Here is a 26,234-nt window from a genome sequence, read left to right as displayed (position 1 = left end):
TCGCTTTCATATCATTTAAATCGATTGACGATAATTTCATTACCATAAACAGCAGCAACCGTCATCGCCACCGTCCGAACCGAACAGATGATAATGTTTTTTTATTACGATATATATATTTTATATTATATAGGATGTCCGGTAATAGCGCTGAATTACGAAAACACAATTAAATTCGTACGTTTTTTTTCGAAATTCAATTTTCATATTGTAACTATTGTAATCGGTAACATATCCGATTTAACTATGAATAATAACACTGGATATAAGGTCACCTATAAAGAGACGCGACATCATTATACCTACATACATATGCAGTTATAGAGTCGTTTTTCTTTGAAAATAAACAGGGAGTTTCCGTCACTACGAACGAAAATTGTCACAGAAATGTGTTTTCTGAGTGACTGGCCTGTTTTGAAAGGTATGGATATTAATGATTTTTTGGTTCAAACAAGATGTGAAACAACTTGTCACCGGCTGTACTAAACGAAGAATTTACCGAGCGCAACATCTCATTACGTGCGACAACCGTTTATGATATATACAGTGGAGTAAGGCGTTTGTGAACGGGTCACAGAAAGCTTTAAAAACCGCCGACTTCAATACCACGCCCAAGAAGGTGTGAGATGTTATTCTTTACACTTAAATCGGAAGCTCTACACTTCTACAGAATATTATAATTTACGTAATTTTTTTTTTTTTTAAATTTATGCGTGCCGTTGCGTTTTCTAACTCGGTACTACACATCGAACATCCTGTATAATACAGATTGTACATTAAACGACACTATTCACGCTATAGTTTTCGAGTTTATATTTTATATACGTGCGCGCGTTATTGCAGTACAAACATATGTTTATATATATATATACATTAAATTTGAACACGTGGCAAGCGAAGGTAGATATGTTTCGTATAATATAATATGAGCTTTAATAATAATAATACGACACACAACATATTATATGGTACGGATGTGCCAAAACATAATAATAACGATGATTAAAATAAAACATCAACAAATAACGCATTTATGTATATAGTAATAATAATAATAATAATAATATAGTCATATAGTGCGTTCATGTACAACAAATGTGGACGAACGTTGTAGTAATGGATATTACAAAATTACGTCGAACCGTGTATCGCGAAAACGTGGAGCGACAAAATCAACTCGCCTGTTTTCACGCTCTAAGTACCTACCAGTAATACAGTCACGATATAATAATATATAATATCGTTATTATCTCTCCCCCGTCGCAATATCGTAACCTCTCTGCGCTCCGGCAGTATTTTCAGTAGCTCACCCGGAATTCTCTCTGGGACGTGCCGAGGAGTAGTTATTCAAAAATGGCTGCGAATAAATCATGTATTTTATGATGTGCGTATGTAAATATTATACAATAATGTATTACAATACGTCTATACATATATTATACCAGGTAGTGTTTATCGGAAACTTGTAGACCGCGGTTTTGAAATGGCGGTCGTGCGATACTACGAAAACGATAACAATATTCGACAGTAGGCTAACAATACTGTTCTACGTATTTAAAACAAAAAATTATAACGATTTAACCGTATTGAGGGGGAAAAAAATTAAAATGATACTTATAGTATGCTTTGATAATGTTTGATGTTTCGAAAAAAAAAAAAAAAAAAAAAAAAAATGTTGATACGTACAACGGAAACCGATTTCATAGGCGGAATGGAAATTCGACGAAGAAAAATATCACAACGATATAATATATTTTAATGTTTTATTTTATGCGATATAATTTTTATTATTGGCCGTATCGTCTTATTCCGCTTATTTTTTTATACTGTTTGACTTAAATGATCATTTGTTGTTTTTTTTTCTATTAAACGACTCGGTGTCTTGCGCGTTTTACGTTCAGAAATATAGTATTACGGTTTTCAAACGTTCCGGGAAATACAATATTGGACTTACAGTTTTCCATTTCAAAATTTGAAAATAAATATAAAATACTATGCAATTATTCGTTTACATTTTTCGGATCATTTGATGATAACTATTGAACAATAAAATCGAATTTAATATTAAATTCTTCACAAACAATCGATAATGGTAAAATGGTCATTCGCGGTGTGGATTCACAATATACTTAGCATTAAGCACTATAGGTATTAGGTACATATATTATTTTGTGTGTTATAGAGTATTCGCGGTGTTTTAGAAGCGGATTTTGACTTCACCCCTCCTCCTATCGCTGATATTAATTTCGCATACTGAAATATGATTTGTTATTAAATCGGATTTGTATTTTCTTTGAAAATATTTTGCCGACAGCGCGCGTTAAAGCCGATAGTGTAGTGAACAGAAATTAATCGTAAAATCGAATCGGACGTAGAATACAGTTTTAGAAGACACAGATCGAATAAAATATATTATGTTAAAACGTGTTCAGAGATACTTACCGTGAGCCATATCGTATCCGTTAAAAATAAAAAATAAAACACAATATTTTAAGATCAAACGTTCGTTTTCACTATAATCGATTTGCTAAGTTAAACAAATATTTAAACATCGAGTGCATGCAAATACGCAGTGGTCAAAGAGCGACAGCGATTTGGGTGAACCTATACTGCCAAGTGCCTGCCTATATTGGTACTGCAATCCGTGGACCATTTAACGTCTCGCTTCATTTGGCTCTGTAGGAAATTATAATGCGTTCCCACGGGAATCACATTTTGGGTACCGTATCAACGTTAATTTTTTTTTTTCAAATTTGAAAACGATTTATTATCATATCTAAAAACATTCCCAACCGAAACTCAATGTGTCACGAATTTTGATCGGTCTTAAGTTTTTTTTTTTACAACAGAAAAAAGTAAAAATGTTGATCCACACCTAGCGGTTTGGTTATTACTATTATTATCTATTTAACGTTAAGTGTCGAGCTTAGTGTAATTATCTTACGGGATGGCTGTGCGCTTTAATGAATTTATTTCCGATCAAATAAAACTGATTTTTTTTTTTACATACATTTTACTGATGATTTATTGTTTATTATTATGCTGTAAATACATGTATTTTTTACTCTATTATTTAAGAATATTAATTATTAAATTTAAATTAATTTACATGACGTGTATTAAATCGATAAAATTACGTATTATAATAATTTATAACTAGTAACTAATAAGTTAGGCTAGGAACTCCCAACTTCTATAAGTTTGCATGTTTTTCAATAATTTTCAATATATAGCTAAGTAATATCAAAATGTGTTTTTCAGTACTAGAAGTGTTTAAAGCATTCATTTTTATTTTGCATATTTTGCATATACAGCTATGTTTTCCTTTTAAGTGCATATTTTGTTATATTTGTATTTGAAGTACATATTTCAAATATTTTATTAAAACAAAAAAAAATAATAATAATAATAAAACAATATAACGTAACGTAGAAAATAATATTTTCTATGTTCTATACAATATTATTTAATATTAATTTTTTAGGAATTGAAAATAAATAGATTAAAATAATTAAATAATCTATCTACTGTGTGTTTTCCCAACTATTTGTGTGTTGTAAAAAACATAGTCAGTCAATAAGGAATACACAAAAATATATGGTCAGTTGATGTAAATTCGTTTGTTAGTGCCGTTGTTGTACTTAAGTATTTTCGTCTAGTGTTAATATATTTAGTATAATATTCTAAAAACAATTTTTTTATTGTGAAAATTAAATTAAAAATGTCTTATTTAATAAACAAATTTATATTTTTGATTTTTTAATAAAAAATATGATATTTTTAAGAGCATTTCTAGAGCATTTATTATAATTGTTAAAGGCATTAACGCATGCATATTTTAAGGTTTTTAAAGTATAAAGTCCCTTGTTCTACTAATAATTATTAATAAGTATATAATATACACCGTATAAATTGATCTAAATTTTTTTCTAACACAACTTGAACTAATTATTATTCTAAATTATAATTTTTTTTCTTGCATAAAGTACTACTTACTACTCGTAATAGTAAGCATAGGTCCTACACCGAAGCAAATACATCCGAAAAACAACAAATCTACTGCTATAGCATATGAACACACAATAATATGCACAAACGATTATAACGTCTCAAATTGACCATTCATCTTATAGCAATAGATACGGAGTGTATTTTTTGATATTTTTAAAGGTATTCACTATATATGCGTTTTATTTGATTGATTATAGTTTTTTTTTTTCAAATTGAGGAAAAAACCTGAAATATATAGTTACTAATTTGATGAGTTTTTCACATTTTATATAAATAAATTTTTTTATCTATTCGACAAATGTGACTGATTCCGTGGTGATAAAATTAAAAAAAAAAGAAGAAATTTGTTAAATCAAATATAAGGTATAGTTATTATTTCATTAATTCAATATGATAAAAGTATTATGATAATAATAATGTCTGATTAGTGATTTGACACACACCAATGCCATTTGTGGGTCAAAATAATTAACGAATTCACAGTATATTACATTTTTTTTAAATTATTTTTTCGATTTTTAAATGTTTTTCAAAAAAAAAAAACGATTTATACATAGGTAGGTACTATCGTGTAAAAATTTTAGCGAACGGGAATAGGCATGAACACCATTATATTATATATTATAAACGTGACAATGTAAAATTCAGAATAATTTCATAACCATATTATGAATGCTTATTTTGATACCACATTATTATATGCATATATAATATATACTGTCGATTCTTCTATATATTTAATTGGAGCAAAGGATATGGAATTTTTACGATTCCATGACCGATTCCCGCGAAATTCGTAATATCACGTGGCCACAGATGCCAATCGTGTTTTTTTTATAGCAAAAACTTTTTTTTAATATAAAAAAAAAAAAAAAAAAAATTATCTTAAAACAAATAAATAAACGATTATATTATAAATATAATATACTACATACATGTACGATATGCCATAAAACTAAACTAATATAACAACAGGTTTTTATTTTTAATTTAAATAAAAATGAAAATGCTGATTTGACCGTAGTAGTTTAATATTGGTGACATATACAAGTATTACGATGTACAGATGAAAGGTCGAAGAAGCTGTGTGCAACGTATACAATTTATTTCAACGTGGTGGTTATGAATTCGTAAAACAAAAGAAAAAAAAAATAATAACTCGAACAAATTGAAAGAAGTTTTGAGTATTTTTTATTGTCTTATAAAAAATGTTTACTAGCCGAGTGGTGATATTTTCCGTTTAGGCGTGAACAGAATCCCAAAATATGACTTCATAATGTGACTTGTAAAATTTTGCGGGAAATCGTTATCGCATTCATTTACACTACGCCAATACGTTTCAAATCGGAATAAATTCGTTCAAAATACAACGGCTCGCCGCATAATCGAAACGATGCAATAATAATATCAATAATAATATTAGTCGATGAGATGTACTTTATAAATAAAATATATTATATTATGATATCGTTATTGTGTCGGTGCAGTGTTACATTACTAAACGCAATAATGTTATTATTATATTATGTACGCTATGGTATAAAATAGCAATGGGGCAAGACGTAGCTTCGCCACAGTCGTTTAGCGCGATGTCATGTAACTATTATTGGCGATATCGATAAATCGTCATATTTCGCGTTGTGTGACCGTAGTTATATCATATTTGATTCAGTCCTATCGGATTTGCACGTCAAACGGTGGAGACGCGGAAATACGTTCGGAAATTGCACGGAAGTGTCTAAATTTATATAGGTGTATTACACACATGGACGTATATATATATATATGTTTACAGATACACGCCTATGACCGTTGTGAATCGACGTAAGTGCTCTGTGTCACATAACACAAGCACACACAGATGCTCCTCCTGGTCCAGTATAAATACGACCGCGTGACTTACGATCTGATATATATTGCTCACGTTCATATACGATACACGTCATGCGATTATTATTATATACTATGTGTGCGCTTCGGTTCAGAATGAAATTACCGTCGATGAATTGCGTGATATGCTCGTTGTCGGTACAGCCCGGAGAGATCTATGCGCGGAAATGGAGACACGTGCATACCTGAGCACTGATCGACCCACAGTGATGGGGGGGGGAGGATGAAAAAGAGGAAGAAAGAAGTAGAGTTATTATAGGTGGTGAAGATTTAGACGACAACCGAAATAGATCTAAAGGATGGAAAAAATGCAATTCGAACCAAACCTACGCTAGTTATAATATAATGAGTTTTATTCGGTTGGATTATTGTCAGACCAGTATAGTCGCGTTTTTAAATACCCTACCGTATACATAATATACTCTTTACTAAAATCGCTACATTTCACTTGTTGAGTAAAATAATTAGGAATTTGTTTTGTGTATTATATGTCGCAGCAGCAAATTATCTATCACGAACACTCTTCAAAACGCTTTAATCGTGTATGGTGAGATTTTCATCAAACCAACTAAAAAAATTCGACCACGAATATACTTAAATAATGACGTTTGATATTACGTGGGAAAAAATACAGGAATAAAATAAAAATATAAATGCGTTTATGATTTTCAAATTAATGTTAGACGACAATCACATAGTATGAATGAATTAAGATTAAAATTAATTTCCGGTCTGAAAAATTAAAGTCGAGCGCGTTATTGAAATGTTTGGTGTGAAATATACCAGGCTATCGGATAAGCTATTATTAACTTGCTAGAGAGTATTAAATTCAAAGGTGAATATATATAAATTAAGAACAACAACTGTAACGGCATTGTATAGTTGTTATTTAGATCAAACTTTGATCATTTTATCAAAATAACACCCCTATTACGAGTCTGTATATTCTGTTTCATTGTAGAGGATGATTGATCTATCAGTAAGGTATATTATTGATCACAGGTGACGGGACAAAAAAAAAAAAAAAAAAAAAAACAATGATCAATAATGATTTTCCGTGATGTGGCAAAAACCAGCTGGAGGATTTTTTGACGTCGGAGACGGGTTGCAATGAAAATATTACTGATCGGCGGGGGTAGACGCCGTGAAATATGATTTTACTAAACCGTTTACCGGGTTAACTGCCGGCACCGTGCGGTCGATTTTGGACGATCTCCAAACGACAATTAACGCGCGTGTGTTATCTGCAGCTCGGGAGACGACGTGTCCGCACTCAGCTCGGGGACTCCACACCACCGATCATCGCCACCACCGCAGCGATGTCGTGTACATTCTCAGAGAGAGGTTTTTAAGTGATAATAGTAATAATAACAAAATGTGACACGGTGCGCGTCGGAAATTTCGTCCGATCGCAATGTTACGTATAATGCGTATTTAGTATTATCATTATTGTTATACGGGATAGCGGGTTGAAGATGTCGGTGAGTATTTTGAATTGCGACGCGGTCGATTAACGTGTCGCACGGCGAACGCGATGCTGATAATGATGACGACGACGATTATAATGAAATAATAAAACTATGCGATGTGTGGAAAGAAAGAACGAGTGGGCGGCGTGGCGCTGCAGTTATTCATCAATTTGGCTTTGGAACATTTAACGCCGCCGTTTCGGGAGAGACTTTGGCAATGCCGCACCGTCCATCCGCGGGGGGGGGAGAACCATTCGCGCGCTGCTTAACGTCTGGCACGGGCCCAAAGGAAATTGAATGAATCTTGCGGTTTTCCGTAACCGATACAGTTGTTCGGTCGGTCTTTTTTGAATAATAATAATTCTCGGCCGAGAAAATAGATAAGGCGCGCCGCCACTGTATCGACGGGGGCGAACGTGAGTTATTGTCGTCCGCGTTCGACACAATATGCCGCAGCGGTAAAGTTGGGGCGGCAAAGACACGTGTGACCGGGCACGTTAGACCGGAACAAGCCGATTTCGGTTTTATCATGATAATAACATTGTGTTTTGTATATCGCTAAAATAGCGTCTCGTCAATACGATACGCACGCGAGTGAGGTTAGGTTGTATAATTTGTCGTTGTAATTACCGAACGCGCATAATAATATTATGCTCGATATAATTATATTAGTGCACAGTTATTAATATACACATAGGTATTGGTATTACCAGTGCGATATCGTGATATACGTATTAGCTCGTCGGTGAATATTAAACACGCAGTGAGGCGTCTTATTTCGTCTCGTGTCGATTTGTAAAACGACACAACGCCAACGCATTTGTCACCCTTTCGAAGTCCCGACTTAATATTTCGAATCATTTCGTCTTGCGGTACCCAGCGTTTCGCGCGCGTATAAGTACTTTTAGAAAAAACGTGTTATAATTAATGCAAAAAACCACAGCGCGTTTAACGGTCATATAATTATAATAATAATGTCCATTGTGTGCAATATTATCATACCGCGATTTTTCACAATCTCGTTTTGATATTTTCACAAAAAATTAAAACAGCGAGGCACGTAGGAAGTCTCGTAAGTACTTTTTTTGTTGGAAGTAAATTCTATCGGTGTTATGATACTTTGTGTGTACTGTCTTCGGTCGACATTGTTTCTGATCGCCAGTTTCGTGTTATGTGAAGAACGTTTTAAATGAGACTCAATTTTATTTTCAACTGTTTTATTTGATTTGGTTTGATTGTCTATATATATATATATCGTTGTACGTGTACACATATCATGTTTCGGAGCCATCTCCAGCTGTTTATTTTTGTCAAAGAACTTTCGATGTAATAATAAAATGTTTTGTATTCTCGTATATTTCAATAAAATAATAATTCTACATTATGGATGTATGAGTATTACGTAAATAATTATGGTATAAACAAAGTGTAATGTAGCGTAATACGTATAATATAGTTTTAAAATAATCCACTGAGAGTGGCGTTACGGTGACTTCGCTCAAATAAAGTTCGTATATATTAAATATATATATAAAAAAAAATTATCGAACTATTCATTTTGCTTAATGCTGTATAGATTTGTGTATCATATTTCTTAAATCAAATGATTTAAGAATTTAAGATAAAATAAAATAGATCTGCGTTACAGCGATAAGTCGAAACGGTTTTATATCTATCTACCTATGCATTAGATTATAAAGTTTTCAACCACTAACGCGATTAATATTTGTTATTATTATATTACGAAAATCATCGAGTTAGTTGTTAGATTTATTAGTACTATACTTAGAATGGTGATTCACCAAGTATGTTCATTTATCTTTTGATAATAAAGTCATTCAAATTCTGATTTTTTGATTTTTTTTAAGTATAATTAAAGACCATATTTTTAAATACCGAGATTCTTATACCATTTTAGGAGTGTCCTGTGGTGATAAAAACTTATTTTTTCAAACAAGAATCACCCTTTGTCTTGTAAATTATTAAGCAGATGACTTTTTTAAAAGAAATGTTGATGTATATACAAATCGAAAGAATAGTTTCTAAGTGGTTCATTTTTAAATATCAAGAATGAAGCCTAAGAGTTGAAGACGTTTTTGGTTTTAATTTTTTAAATTACCTAATAGTGACTTCCTAGTTAGTATAAATTTGTTGCAATTTTATAATTTAATAACATTTACACATTAAAATAATATTTAAACTAAATAATAATACATATTTTTATATTTTATATAACATCGTGATTATAGACCATTATCTTCAGATATTAACACATATAATTTAATAACTATAATAGGTACTACTAATTTTTTTGTTTACAACTTGTTTATGACTGTAATATACAGTAAAAAAAGAAAGTTTTTATTTGAAAAAAGTTTGTATTAATACAGAACACTCTTTAAATGGTAGAAAAAAAAATATTTGAAAATATGAATATAATTATAATTTATAATTAAAAATTCCGAAAATTAAAACTTTAATTAATAAATCATTAAATTATAAAAGTGTAGTGAGTATTACTATTTACTTTGAGAATAATTCCATACATTAAACAGAACTCAAATACAAAAATCAACTTTCTTTTACTTAAACACAATATACTATAATTAAAAAAATGTCTCAATCAATATGAAATACGTTCTTTATTTAATTATTTTCTGATAAAAATGGATACATTTTTATAAATTCGAAATTGTATGTATTTATTTTTTATTATATCATCACAGATGTATAATCATAAATAATTTAATTTTTTTACTATTTTATTGATAATCTAGTTGATTTTGAGGAAAAGGGTTTTATATTATTAGAACAAACCTATAATTATTGTCAGATGGATATAATATTATATTACGATTTTGGCAAATTCACATTATGTGTTTAACAAGTTTTCTACTTAACAGGATCTTTAAAAATAACATAATTTAGGAGTAGGATTAAGTATAGTAGTATACACCTATCCATAAAGTCAATTCAAATGGTACAACTAAAAAATTAGATCCTGAATTCCTTTTTTCGACCAGACATTAGAACAATCGAACAAATTTCAATTTTATTTTATTTTTTTTTAATTAGGTACTAAAAAAAATATAACATAGCAAAATAATATATAAACTTGTATATTATATTTGATTAATCGGATATAAATAAAATAAGAAACGGTGGGGGGCGGTTATAGGACGTAGACATTAAATTGTAACTGGAATTATTAATCAATCATTATTTCTATTACTTACTGTAAATGTTTATGTTAAAATTTGTAATTTAAAATAAATAAATATAAATCCGATAAACAGAACACAAGACATCACTCCCGTTTTTTAATAACCATCACGAGATGTTGGTGACAATATATAGGTAACACACAAAATATCAATCCCATAATAAACTGAGAAAACCGTTTTTCTTATGATATAAATATACTTTTCTAGTGTTTTGTTTGTAATCAGTAAGTATAATATATCATTATAATATCAGATACGTGTGTGAAGTAGAGTACACGTGCGTGGTTTTATACGGCATTATAATGTACTCTGTGTATACACGAGACATACGAATCCAATTAACTACGACGTTTCTATGATATAATGCAAAGGTATATTATATGACGCAACCGTATTTGAGTATCCTGATCGCTTCTTCCGAAAACAACGACGGACTTTGTATTTAATCCGATTGCGGACACCTTCCGTCTGTTAAGACCAGGACGTCAATTCAGTGCTGTATTTAGGCACTGTTATTAATTGTCTTTAATCTTTCGGACCGGGTAAATCTTGACATTAAGGCCGTCCGAACATACATTGCAGAGTTGTACGACATTGTGAGGGCGCGCTCACCCACCATCACAGCCGTTCAACGAACTTAGTTGAATATTTAATTGAACAGACTTTGCGACTTTCTAAAACGATGGCGCCCATTTGGATTATCTCCATAAATCCTACCATTCACTTTATGAGAAACGAATTGACTTCACGCTTAGAACGGTTTCTTTTAGGAAGTGAAACGCAGTGGTCTCGTATAAGTACTCTTGGATACATTTTTATTGTTTATGTATGCATGTGTTTGTTTGTGCGTGTTAATGATAAGAAAAAAAAATGTCACGTTTTATTTTATTTCCGTCATGAATTTCCCATTAACGCAAACTTGTCTACGTCGTCAGGAATAACGTTAAAGACGTCCCTTATTCATTTTAGTGACTTATTTTTTCACACACTAATATTAAAAAGTTCGTATTATTGACACATTTTTATAACATTAAAAAAAAATTATTAAATTAGATACTATTATAATAATATATATTTTTACTATATTATATTTTATTGTTATTAAATTGTAAATGAATAACACTTTACCGTAATATAGTATGAATTATGAATAGGTTTATGTATATATAAGTATTATCTTAACTAATCTTAACATTTTGAAAATTCTATTGTGTACCTATATCAAAATGAATAATATTTACATACCTACAAGTTTTAAGTCCTTTCTGAATAATGTTTTTGAATTATAAAAAAATAATTAACATATTTTTATTTATTGTTAAATAAGTAACTTTGTCCATACTTACACTTAAGATGTCTATAAAAGTAAAAAATTGTGTTTATATAATTTTTAAACATAAGACTCGTGTCTTAGCTGAATATATAAATCAGCATACAGACTTATTGTAATAAATGAATTACTGATTGTTTATTTAAAAAAAAATAAAAATATTATTTTCTAAATTGTTGGTTCTACTTATGAACTATTTATGAGGAATCTTATATTAAACTCAATATTTAAAAAAATATATATTAAGTTATAATAACATAAAAGTTTGGATTTTTTTTTAATTTTTACGAATTTATTCGAAATTCTAACTTCATAAGCATATAAAAAGAAAAATGTATTTATGTTATTTTAATTTTTTAATACACATATAATATCAACTTATGAGAGATTTTGTATACATTTTTTAAGCTTATTGACTATGAGAAACTTATTTAATTTTAAATAATTAAAAAAATTGCCTAAATGTAAAAATTGATTTATTTACATAATTGACACATAATTACACAAATTGTACATCAATTTATTTTACTATTACTTTATTGTTTTAATTACCATTTTTTCTTTTATTAATGTAGTATAATCGTAGAATTATTATTATTTTTTAAGTTAACTACATGTGTAAAATACAGCTAAAAAATATAATTTCATTAAAAAGTAATCTGGAAATCAATTATATTAATAGTAAAGTTTTTTGTTTGTGCCATTTTATATTGATTGATATTGTGATTTTTTTTTTTTTTTGATATAGCGATACAATTTCAGTAATTATAATATTATACATAATACGTTCATTATGTCATATGCCCATTCACGGCGTAGCTATTGAAAATGTGAAATGATCAAATGTTTGAATATACGTGTAAACACATAAACAATATTCATATTTCATAGTCCTCAAACGTGAGCACTCATTAGGTATTTTCTAAATTTAATGTTTATACATATTTAAAAAAAAAATTATACACGTATTACAGTAAACCATCTAAACTAATATAGAAAGAAAAACTATTTGAATCATTTATCTGAATAATATTGTAAATAATGTAAATACTATAAATACATATTGAAAATTTTAGTTAAAATAATTGCGAAATTATAAACTATACAATATGATTATACATAAATTATAGTGATTATGATTTTTTATTAGGTGCACTTTAAATTTCTATTCGCCATTTGTCTTTATTTGTTTTTGATCCATGTGCTGTTCTGGTTTAATTTAAAGGTTGACATCCTTTCACATAATTTATACGCCTAGAGTTTCAAGTAATTTTATTCGTCTAATGTTATATTCGCATATGTATACATTATGCATATCAAAAGGATCTTGTAACTTATATTATATATCACACATTTTGTTATATATATTTATATATGATTTTCGTTTTGAAATGTCCATGTTCATAATATAAAGCTATATATTTCTCGCAGTATTTATTTCACCGTGAATAAACAGATTCTGTTATTTTTTATTTTATTCCACAGCTTAGAGTTGAGATATTTATTTATATTATTAAAATGTAAAATATTGTCGTAGGCTGTGATTATTCATACCGAACGCTATATATTTATTTATCTTGTCGTTATGATAATATAATATCACCCTAGGGTATAACAAAACTAATAATTGGAACCTGCTTAGATTGTTTGCGATCAATTCGTTCAAAACCATAAACAATGCAATATTTTTTATGATTCCAACTATCATATTCCCGATGAGCACATAACTAACCAAATGCTTTGATATTTAATTATTTGATTTTAAGACTAGGATTCACTTTACTTAAACGTTCATAATGTATGTAGGTACAAATTATACACGCAATTATAATATTTAATGTTTATTTTTTATTGTATATAATTTATATGCCAAACGTTTTGAATTTAAAAAATCTCGTATTGTATTAACTTTCTAAAGAAACTACTCATAGTTGATACAACCTGAATTTAATTTAATTTAATATGAAGTTTTTTTTTTGATTTTATGATTTTTTTGATTTTCTTTAAATACAGCTATCATTTGATAATATTATATTTTAATAATATGTAGTTATATTCATTAAATATTGAACTATTGATATTTTTTTGCGGATAATACATGTTAGGTATGTTCAGAGAAGTTATAGGTAGGTATACAGTCCCAGCACACAATGTTTATGTTTTCAGAAAACCTTCTAAAACTCTTAAAATGATGATTTTATATTACCTACTAAAGATACTTATTATGAATTATCACATTATGAAAATTAATCTGTTATAAAGATAAAAATAAAATTGTTGTATAATGTAAATTAAATCCCATAAATTTATAAATATACATTTTCAATAGTTGATAATTCAAAATATGATTAATAATTAAAAAAAATATATTATCATAATATTTCAAAATGTCAGAAAATAAAACAATTATGGCAATTTAAATTTAAATTCTATATAAATGTATATCATCAAAACAATTTTAAGCTTACTCTTCTAGTTTCCTATGTTTTTATAGCATTTTATAAAAATATATGTAAATACCATTAAAGTCCATTCCCTCGTAAGCTTTAACAAATAATAGAATGATGTAAACCTTTCAGTTCTCTAAATAACAGAATAAATAACAGAAAATAGTTGTTTTTAATGCATTTTTAATGTACCTACTACCTATCTATTTAGTTTGTGACAGTGACCTCATTGTTTTTATATTTAATGTTTATTATGTGTGTAAATTTAAAGTTAAGATATTGATATATACTACATTGTTTATAGCATTCATATTTAAGTTAATAATGACATTTTTGTTTTTCAATAAATATTTCCGTTCTATAATATGAAAAAGATGTAATACTTATGTGTTTAAAAAAATTGCTATCAATAAATTAATTTGTGTACTTGTATCAAAAAACAATAAATAAATAAATACTCATCTTATTAAAATTATATTAAAAAAATCAATTAAAGCAAGTAAGTATATCATAAAAAAAAAATTAAAGCTCCGATTAATGGTATTATTTGTACTTAAAAAGTTAATTACTTTAAATAATGTACACACGTTTAACATTTTTTTTTTTTATAGTGTACCTATGCTGTAACTGAGGATCTTATTTATTGCTTATTTAGAAAAATTCTATTACCATTACTAGTAATTTTTTCAAACAATTTATCATTTTTACTAAAAAAATGAATGCTAGAGAAGGTATTTTCTGTATATTTATACAATCTTATAATTAAGCTTATGAATATTTCTACGATATAGATTTTTCTCATTCATGTTTATTAAGAAACACTGTGTGACTTGCACAATTCAAAATATTAAACGATTGTGTTATGTTATGTAAATAAAATACTTCCTTTTAAAAATATTTAATCAAAGTAGTATACTAATTCTACGACTTGTTTTGTAGAGTTATGATATTCTTTTAAAAATTTTTGTATTATGAATGTCGCAAGATCTTAAATTTTAACAAAAATATTTAAATGCGTTTTATATATAAACTACTTAAAGTGACAGTAGTGCAGTAGATTCGCTGCACTACAATAGTGACTGTGGCGGTGAATATTAACATATAAATGCGTTTCGTCACCACCACCATAGATTCGCTGCCTTTACTGAGCCTACTTTTGTTATTGTTATTACTACTACACAATCGGTTGGAGTGGAAAACGACGGTCCGATACTTGCACGGATGAGGCCAACACAGTGTGTAAACACTCGTACTTACGCGGTAAAGTACGATCTCGAGTGCGCGGCCAATGGATACCGTGGCTGTATTATAAATTATAATATTAGGAAAGTGTAGGTCCGCGCGACATTCAATGGTAATTCATTATTTCGAGTCGCGGTCGACTGTAGGTACACGGAATTGTTGAGAAAAACAAAATAACATTATGAGTGGCAAAAGACGAACATTTAAAGACAAACTTACATATGTTTTTTTTACATATTAATTTACGATAAATTTCTTCACCATCATCCTCTCTTTCAAGCTGAAATAATCGATTATTATTATATTATATAAATACGTAATTTACATTTATCGCATGCAGATATAAACATAATCTATCGTGTTATGTACTTATGTGAAATCTATTCTGTAGTGTGTATATCGGCCACCGTAGAGGGATTAAAGGAAGTCCGCCGTTGAGCGATTCATTGTCAGTCAGAATATTATTGAGAAGTGTTCCCTATTAAGGGGTGTCTATAAACAGTGGTTTTACCATATAACTAGTACCTAAATACTATAATGTCTCAATATTTCATTTTTTTTTTTTTTTTTTATTGTTGTTAAGGAGATCAGTAAAAATGTTTACTGTTCAGACTTAAAACTCCCTTTCTTATGGTTGTCGTTGTTTTCATGAGCTTTAAAATCTTTTTTCACCTTTTATTATACTGTTTAATCTTACCTTATAAAATATTATATTGATCTTTTCTCGCAAATACTCTTATAAAAGTAATGAATAGAATAATAATAAAAATAAGTGTTAAATAAAAATTATTAAAATATATGATTTATTAAACAAAATATAGTTATTATTATACTTATAATTAATGTCAAATGAAATGAAACTGATAAACTGAAATTTTTGAAATATATCAACGAATTTTTAAGGCATAATATGTTTTCTATAAGATGTGTGTAATATATAACAAAATATTCTCTTTTTTTAATATTTCATTAGTTTTTAAATATAAATATCGTTTTGATAATAAAATTCCATGTAGTAACTTTCGGTGGTTCATTTTCATAATATATGCAATATTATGAAGTGTAATATGTGCATATAAGCCGTGTACTTATGTACATAACGAATTATTATTCTTTCAGTCGCATGCTTACTATTATGTTTAGTATCTACCGCATGCAAGTCTATAATATATGATACGATCACGCAATCGTGCTCTAGAACACATTTTTATTTACTGAATGTGTATATTTTGTGTTCACCATGTTTTTTTGATCTATTCAACAAATAAGACTTTTGAAAACAGATTTAAATTTTATCAAGGTCTTTACTCTACATTGTATTTTTATTTTTTTTATTTCATATTTTTTATTACTCATTAGAGAAATATATTATATATATATATATTTAATTTTAAATAATATTATATCGAGAAAATATGGCAAAAATTAAATTAAATAGAAATAATTGGGTTGAAAAGAAATTGTTACAAATTTAAATCTGTATCGGAATTCACATTAAAATGAAATAGGTATACGGTAGTCGATGTCCAATTGTGATTAAACGTATTGCACGTACACACTACTTATATCAATCCATATCTACCATAGTTGGCTATAACATAATACCATGAATAATTTTTAATTAATTTTAACAAAAAACTGCTTATAAATTCATACCAAGAATAGCAAAAGCTATTGTTATATATTCATATTTTATTAATACAAAAATATTATTAAAAAAATGTTGGAATTGTATTATTTTATAATTTATCTATAACAATATGTCATTATCTAACATAAAAGATCCTTTTTATGCATTCCATTTTTTTTTCAGTAAATATATAAATATTTCATTCTTTTGATTATCATCGGATTTCATTAATAACCTCACAAAGAAAATATTAATAAATAAACGATAATACTAATCACGGATGGGGATTTTTTTTTAAAATAATATTAAGCTGTGGATTTATATATTTTTTGTTTTGTTTATTTTAGCTTTACAATGAACAATAAATTATCTTATAATTTTTAATCATATAATTTAATTGACAGTTAGTAGTATAAACTTTGATTATTTTTAGTTTTTATAATGTACATGTTTTCTCTAACCCATAAATTATAAATTTAACAAAATTCATTGCCAAAAAATTAATTGTCTTCAAAAATTATAATCAAAACAACTCAAACATTTTTCATTTTATATTAAATATAAATGTAATCGTTATGTTAGAATCTTTATTAAAAATATTTAGTAACTTTTCTGTCACACGAAGAAAATAATAATATACGTATATATCTTCATTTACAATAAAATATTTGTTATTTTTTAACGATAATTTGTTTCGTATTAGAAGATTAATACAATAACTATTTATAATATTAGTTAGAATATAAAGTTAAATATATAATATAGTAAACGTAGATGATAAGAATATGGCGAAATATTAAGATTTTAAAAACATGTTTCAAAATATAAATGCATCAACAAGATTATTAAAAACCGTTTGTAACAGGTATTCGAGTACTGCAATTACCCTTTAAAAAATAAAACCATAAAATATTTATCAGTGGTCTGGGGAAGTCGACTGAATTACTCAAACTACGCAAATCTATTCTTTTCACTACCATCTAAAATAAAAAAAAAATAAAAAAATAAAATAAAAAATATCCAATCAGTCTCATTTGTTTTTCGAGATCGATGTATAATATTGTTAAAGGTTATAAATCAATAAATACAAATAAATAAAAAAAAATTTAAAATAGTATACACAAAATGTGATAGTAAATTGTCAATTTATCTTAAAACTATGATTGTTTGGATATTCTTACAGCATCTCATCGTCTTCTACAATATGACAACATACTATATTTCACACGAGCGCTCTTGTATTAGGTATATGTATAGTCTACACGCGACGTGTCAATGTATCGAAATGGGTATCTTATCGCGGTGGGACTGCGAGTGATGATCGACTCGTTTACGATCATTTATTATTTTTTTTTTCGCGATTGCCATCAACAAATCCGACACAACGACAAAATGGTTTCCGAAGAATGGTTGTTTCTTAGGTAATATAGTATGAAATAACGTGTGTGTATTATACCAGGTACGACGACTCAGACGCCATCGTCTCCGTAATATTGAATGAAGAGTGGTTTTCGCATTCATTATGGCACCGATCGGTGGTTGACAATTATAATTAGACGGCAGACGGTCTAATTGAATTTGCCGGATATACCTGTCATGGAGAAATCAGCTGACGCACACTCCCGCGTTTCAATTATATATAGTCTACGGTCGACGAGGGATTTATATTATACGTTTTCACTGCCGCGTACTGGTCCCCGTCATCGTTCAGCGATCGTCCTCGCTCGCCAGTTGTAAGTATACGCGTGCGCACACTTTATTATGACGTACACATTAGTTCGAATAGTCATTTGCACGCAATCTATTTCGACGAAAGAGTTAATAAGCCAGAGATTGGCTAAGATCTCTCATTGAAACACTCATCCGTGACCTGTTTACTCAAACGTCTATAATTGTCGTATGTGCACATTTCGATGATATTATGGTAACACATTATTATTAGGCTTTTAATTATCCAGGACCACGAATTCACCGGTTTCAGATCGGACTTTAAAGTAAATAATCCAACTGGTGTGCTTACTCGTGTAAAGCAGATAATATATTGTGACACATGATAATAGTTATTAACACACAATACAAAAACAATAAAAAAATGTCTTTTAAAAATAAATATAATTTTTATTTCTTAGTTCATGCATATTTTGAATCATATCGGTATTTCAAAATTTCGATGTACAGATTTTCGACTTTTTAGTTCCCTCTAGACATCGAAACACTGGGATTTTTATTATACTCGATACTATAATATAGATATGCTAAATTTTATGTGATAACGCATCAGATAATAAATATTATGAGGTTTAGGTAGTGTATGTTACCTCAGTCGCAGTTGGTGTGCGATTTAACCGTCCGTTTATACGCGTTTTCGAGTAGTACTTTCAGTTTGTAATTCTTTGCATACACAACGGTAACACTGCCGGCAACATGAGACGATGTTTTTTTATAAAAAGTTCTTGTTATTATATAATATTCAACCATCAACTGATAATGAAAAACACCTGCAGTTTCACAGAGTTCTAATGCGTGGCGTGTTGGCGAAATTACGTCGACGTTTATACAAGAAGTGTTAACGATGGGTCGATAAAACTAAATACAGTCCATAAGAAATGTGCGTATATTAAATTTAATAGTTTTCGACAACTTTAAGTTTTTTTGGAAACATCACTTAACGTGTTCGTTCCACTAACATTGACGACGTTATGGTCAATTTCCATAATTTTATAACGACTTCAAAGACATCTTGGTTATGAGCATTTTGAAAGGAAATTGTGTTGTAACATAATGGAGCTGTGATAATATTAATTCTTATGCGAGCCTTTGATACTTTATAATGGCAGCCTAATTACGTAGCGTATATTCAATTAACACATTTTAATTTAAACGCATCAACAGCATTCATTCTGTGAACTATTTACATATAATACATCGAGCAATAAATCAAACAAAGAATTTCTTAACAACAGTTTACGTCTACGTTTAAATAGTATATGAAGATGATTTATAAAACAAACGATCACGTTCTGTTTGATAATGGAATATTTTTGTGCGGGCACAATGTATATATTTTATGGTACATTCAATGTACAAATATGTATTTTGTATGTATATATAAGGTGATATCACGATATGCTCGCGTAAATATAAATCGAATACTTTATATTTTAAAGTGTTTGAAGTGTATTTTTATATAATATTATATGAGAAACAACAACAACAACCGTCTGCGTATTAGTGGATCGTGCACAGTTTGGCGGAGACAGGCAAAAGTTCAGAGATCAGTATTATTCATTTTAAATGTGGTGTTTATATGAGAATCACGTTTGTATGTTTTAGAAGATAATATCCCATACTTAGGCTTTAAATTGAATATGTACTCGCAATCGTATGTGGAAAGCTTTTTCAGACAACCCAATTGAAAATTCCAATGCTTTCACTCAGTAATCGCTCATTTGGTTTTATGGAAATTCTGAAGTCGTACGTTTTGGAAAAGCTCATTTAACAGTAAGCTCAGATTGTGACTGAATTTATGAGGGTTAAGCGCATTTTATGGAATCCCGATATATTCTTTCATGCATCGAATTCACACTGATAATAACAACAATAACAAAACAAATAACAATATAACAATATATAAGAACAATAACAAGAACAGCATTTTGGCATTGCTGTTAATATAAGTTGAATATAGTTTAAATCTCCGACTGACGTGTATTGAGTAGACGAGTAAATCTTTCCAATTTCACTAAAGGTAAAAAAACTAAATTATCTAAAGCTAATTTCAGTCATCCGGTAAAAATTGAAAATAATAATAATAAAAATGAAACTCAAATATTTACAAATAATAAGAATAAACAGATTTCCTTAACATGTATTATTTATTATTAAAATTTCTTCTTAAATAGTCATATTAAAAATTTAATAATAAATATTAATAAAATGTGAGCAATGTTTTTTTTTCAAAATTAACTTACGGTGATATCTATTAAATAAAGTTGTCGACATGTTTTATAAATTTTAAATTTACATTTCAATGTTTTGACTTTTGAAAAAAAAAAAGTTGTTTTGGATTTTTTTTTATTTCTGTTTAATACTACACTGTGTAATGATTTTCTTCACAGTATTGTTTTAATAAATAAAAATTAAACTTATTCACGAATTTATTTATTATAACTGAAAAAATTACTTTTAAAATACTAGAATATTTTAAAATTGAATAAGGCGATGTAACAATGATCAAATTTTAGTATACTTACCTATTTCTGATTTTAAGTAAGTATCTTCAAATTACGAAATCAGCAATAATTTTCTTCTAGATATTAATACTCGATGCATTATTGATAGTTTCTTCGGTGTAGGTTCGTGTAAATAAAATTTGTTAAAAAACAAAAGAATGATTTATAACAATAACAGACGATGGAATGATTTAAAATAAATTGTGAACACAATTAAATCGAAACAAACAAGTTATATAATAAGGTTTATAGAATACGAGGGGGAAAGAAAAATCAAGATTTTTCAAAGAGAATTGCATTGGGTGATTCCTATAGGTTCGAAATGGTCTTTTGGGGAAAATTGTTATCTGTAAAAGTCCAATTTAAAAGAAATGCGAAAATGTTAAATGTATCTTTACTACAGTAATGTATTTTTTTTATATAGAGTTAAATTGCACTGTAGAGTTGACAGTGAGAGGAAAATAATATTTCTCGTCCTTTTCACTTGATATATTATATTTTTTAAATGAAAAATCAACAATTTATTATGCAACGTATATTATTAAGTAAGTTTGAACTCCTTAACAAAATAAAAATAAATCTAATATTATAGAATGTAGCTTAGGTATAAATATACTATTATTGTATTTAAATGCATTGTTATGTTAATTATTCAAATAAATAAACAATCAAAATTAAAATATGTATTAATTTTCATAAATGATAAATATTTAGAGAAATTAATCCTATGTATAATTTAGCCCTCGTCTGCAGATTGTTATTTTCGTTATTGGTATAAAATATTTATTTTTTTATAATTTTAAATTTAAATTTAAAAGAATATTTAATATATATATATATATATATATATTTATAAATCAAAAATATTATGATATAATATTTTACCTCAAAATGGTGGAAATGACCTGATACTTTTAATTTGAAATTCGGTAGGCTACGATGTTTAATATATTATAATGATAAAAATATTTAAAAACCAATAAGGTTTTTATCGTGTTTGCTGTAATATAATATAGAAAAACACAAGCGCCAAAGTCATAAAACCGGAATATAGTCTTGAATACGGCTATCGTTCACGTTTACGCGTTTTGGTGTTAACGGTTTTACAGACGGCTATAATATATAATACAATGAGTAACATTAGTTTTAATGAGTGTAACAAAAAATGTTTAATGAATAGAATAGTAAACATCATTAGCAGAAATTTTTAATTTTACTGTACATTTTATGGATGATCGGTTTGATGATCTGTCTTGAGACCCACTCGTATAGCTTTAACGACAGCAGAGTAATCTTGAATCCTGCTGATTAGAAACTTATTTCTTTATTAGTCAACCGCAAAGATAAGCACTCCAAAATAATAACAATGCAAAATTTATGAAAATGTTGTAATCTTATATTTTCTTGTTAAACAATCGTATATCAATTATTCCTCTTTAAGTATTCATATATTCTATTTAATGTAATAATATAATATAATACACATAATAATAAAAATAATAATAATAATAATAATAGTAATTTTATTATAATAATTATCGTAATAATGAGTAATCACAACAAATTGTTAAACTTATTATATAATATTATGTTATGCATACCTGCGAAAGAGGAACATGAAGTCTAGAGACCGGGATAATTAAATTAAGGCTCTCGAGACATAGGCGCCTAAATTACATTATTGTTGTAATATTAAAATAAAAACACCGAAAGACGGCGCTACGTTAGACGTTGTAGAATTAGCAATATTTAAAGTGTTTCGGAAAAACGCATAAAAATTAAAACATTAAAACGTTCTAAATCTACCCGATCGATAATCTTCCGAAATTATACTACATACAAAATGTGCTAAAAAAATACTCAAGACAAATGTATTAATATACATTGTGGTTGAAAATTACAATCGATTGAATGGGTGTCTTCAAAATATTGCCTTTTAGCTTCAATTCATTGCTTCTAACGGTTATCGATTTCTTTGCAAAAGTAGTTTTTCAACAAATTTATAAGTTTAATTCATATTAACACATTACGAATGACAACATCAACTTTTTCAAATCCCCAGAATTTGAATATAGTTTCATCATGGGAATAATAAAAAGTCACGATAATCCAAGTCAAGCAAATATAGTGAGATTTTATAAAATTTGGGGCACAAGAAACTCAAGTAAGTAAAAAGTTAAAGATCGACTTAAAGAACTATCTTTTAAAGCTAACTTTATTAGTTAAACATTTCCCATGACATTTTTTTTATCGATTTTCAAATGAAAGTTATACATACGAATCGTATAGTTATTATGCGAGTATTAATTTATGTTTCATCAAATAACTACGATTTTAACAATACTTCTTATGAATGTTTTGAGATAAAAATTTTAATTTAATTTCATCATACAGAAAATTTTATCTTGTTTATGTTAATATAAATAAATTACTAATTGCGTTGTAAAAGTACCAAATGTATACAAATTTTAATCTGGGTTTTTCTTTAACACACTTCACATGCATATTATTCTAATTTTTATTATGGTTTTTCAGGATAACCAATTAGACATTGAGTGCATAGATTTTCAAATAATCTAACCATGCACAGTGTCACATAATTTCTGCAGGTAATGCACTAAATTTAGTAGATGGGAAGTCAACGATTATATATGGGTAGTTATAGACTTAGGTAGTCAGGATAAAGGTTTAACAGGTATTCACACATTATGGGACTCAAAGGCGAAATATGGGCCTAAAATAATCATTTTTTTTCTCAGGTTTTTATTGTTTATTATAATAATGTTATAATATATTTTGTTATTATCGCGATTTCGTTAGTCCTAAACGGTAACAACGCGGTAGTAGAGTGTACTCGCGGCTTAGTCATATCAGTGTCGACGAACGCCGGTTAGGAAGAACCACGTGCGCCACGTTCGTCTGGCAGACGCTCATCGCGAGCTTACCAGACGGGAACCACGTGTCAGAGATACTCAATAGTCTGGTAAAATGGTGGGATCAAACGGGTGGATGCGCTTGGGCTGGGTGTGGGTGAATATGTGTCCGTGTGGTGCCTATGCTTGGTCCGATTCCTGTTGTCAGCTTCTCCATTTCCACTAATTTTACCATTACTACCACCACTACTTCCACTTGCACCACTACCGCCTGAAAAATTGTGAGTTTCCGTGTATAATTCCGGATAACGATCCGATAGGTCACTGAATTCGTCGTCGTCTCCGTGGTTGTCTAGGCCCCGTATCTCTGTGAATAAAAACAATAAATGGATTTTTACGACTTAAAACGTAAGTAAATATTATGCAAATTGGCTAACCTAAACGATATTTAAAATAAAACCGATTATTTTCGTAGCACAATATTGGCTGATAAATGAAGTATTTTTCTACTCATTTTATTCACCACGTATAATTTAGATTTTAAAAATGCCATCGAATAATAAGTTAAATAAAATTGTTTCTGTTGCCCATCCAGTATAATATACAGTGTATATACTACTTTCTAAACTACAAAAATCATCAAATTTATAACCTCTTAATAAAATTTATTCTCCTTTTTTTTACCAGAAGGTTCAGATAACAATAATCTCAACACTAAATTAATAATAATATCATTCAATTCACCGTGATATATAATCACTATATAGTCGTTTCATACGCTTCGAACATTTTTTTAATATAAATAAATAAGTTTGCTTATTGTATCAAACTCGTAATTGTAGAATTTTTGAAATAAAAATATATTAATTAATATAAAATACAGTTTAACAGTTGAAAAATTGACTAATATAATTGACCGACATTAGCTAACTAATAATATAATTATGTGTTTACATGTCATTTAATTATTATTATCAGTTTTTTTTTATTTGGGCATCACCTTAGTACGATCCTTTTTAAAAACTGTAACTTTTTGATTGTCCAAGTGCGTTCAAAATTATATTTCTGAAATGCTTATTAGAGCATAATTGCGTCTGTCATTTAATTCACTTCACTCAGATAGATATTTATCCACAGTGATAAACGTTAAAATAAATTCAAATCGTTTAAAAATTTTAATTTAATTTTCTTATTAAATATCTAAGCAATTTAGATCGTTGAACTAGAAAATAATCATATTTATGGACAACAATACTAGAAACAGTAGGAATTACGGAAAATTGATATCTTGTAGATATTATTTAAAAACCAATCAACAACAAGTTTTTGATGTAATTATTAATAAAAAAAAAAATAAACATATTTAACTTATAAATTAATAAAATAATTGAAAATAACATAATAATATTTTAAAATATCACAAAACAAGTTTTTAATACAATTCAATTTATCTAACTTGTGGTGAATCCTAGGAAATTTAGTTCATTTAAACTGAAATGTATAAGGAATATGCACTATAAAAATAATTTTTAGTTCGGAGCACGTAATATGGGTTATATTAGGGTGACCATATTAAGAAAATAAAAAAACGGGACATCTGAAACGTCTACCCCCCCTCCCCACCCCAAAGAATGAGTTTACGGAAAGAAATTCATTGATCAAATATCAACAGCGAACAGTGTCAACTAACAACTATTAGCGATAAACGCGTAATGCCTATAAAAGACGGAAAAAGACGGACAACGTAAAAACGATAAAGAACATAATAGAATTAGAATAGAATAATAATAATAATCGAATCAATATAATTATAATATTCATAAGACTACAGGCTTGTCGTCCAGTTATCGATACCGTAATACGGGTATTCGTAATAATTGAAAAAC

At 28.2% G+C, this 26,234-nt stretch overlaps 1 protein-coding gene across 2 annotated transcripts in view; it reads right to left on the bottom strand.

Moving 5' to 3' along the window:
- Positions 1–23,019: 23,019 nt before the first annotated feature.
- Positions 23,020–26,234, bottom strand: part of LOC112603877 (lachesin-like) — an 83,812-nt gene continuing 80,597 nt past the window's right edge. For both annotated transcript variants that reach the window (XM_025352674.1, XM_025352675.1), the window contains one exon: positions 23,020–24,715. In XM_025352674.1, coding sequence (XP_025208459.1) covers positions 24,438–24,715 — 278 coding nt within the window. In that variant the 3' untranslated portion in view covers positions 23,020–24,437. The remainder of the gene's footprint in view (positions 24,716–26,234) is intronic.

The sequence above is a fragment of the Melanaphis sacchari genome, unplaced genomic scaffold (genome assembly GCF_002803265.2).
Source record: "Melanaphis sacchari strain LSU unplaced genomic scaffold, SCAv2.0 Contig112_pilon_pilon, whole genome shotgun sequence".
Taxonomy (NCBI): domain Eukaryota; kingdom Metazoa; phylum Arthropoda; class Insecta; order Hemiptera; family Aphididae; genus Melanaphis; species Melanaphis sacchari.
This window is presented reverse-complemented; position numbering and strand designations above follow the sequence as displayed.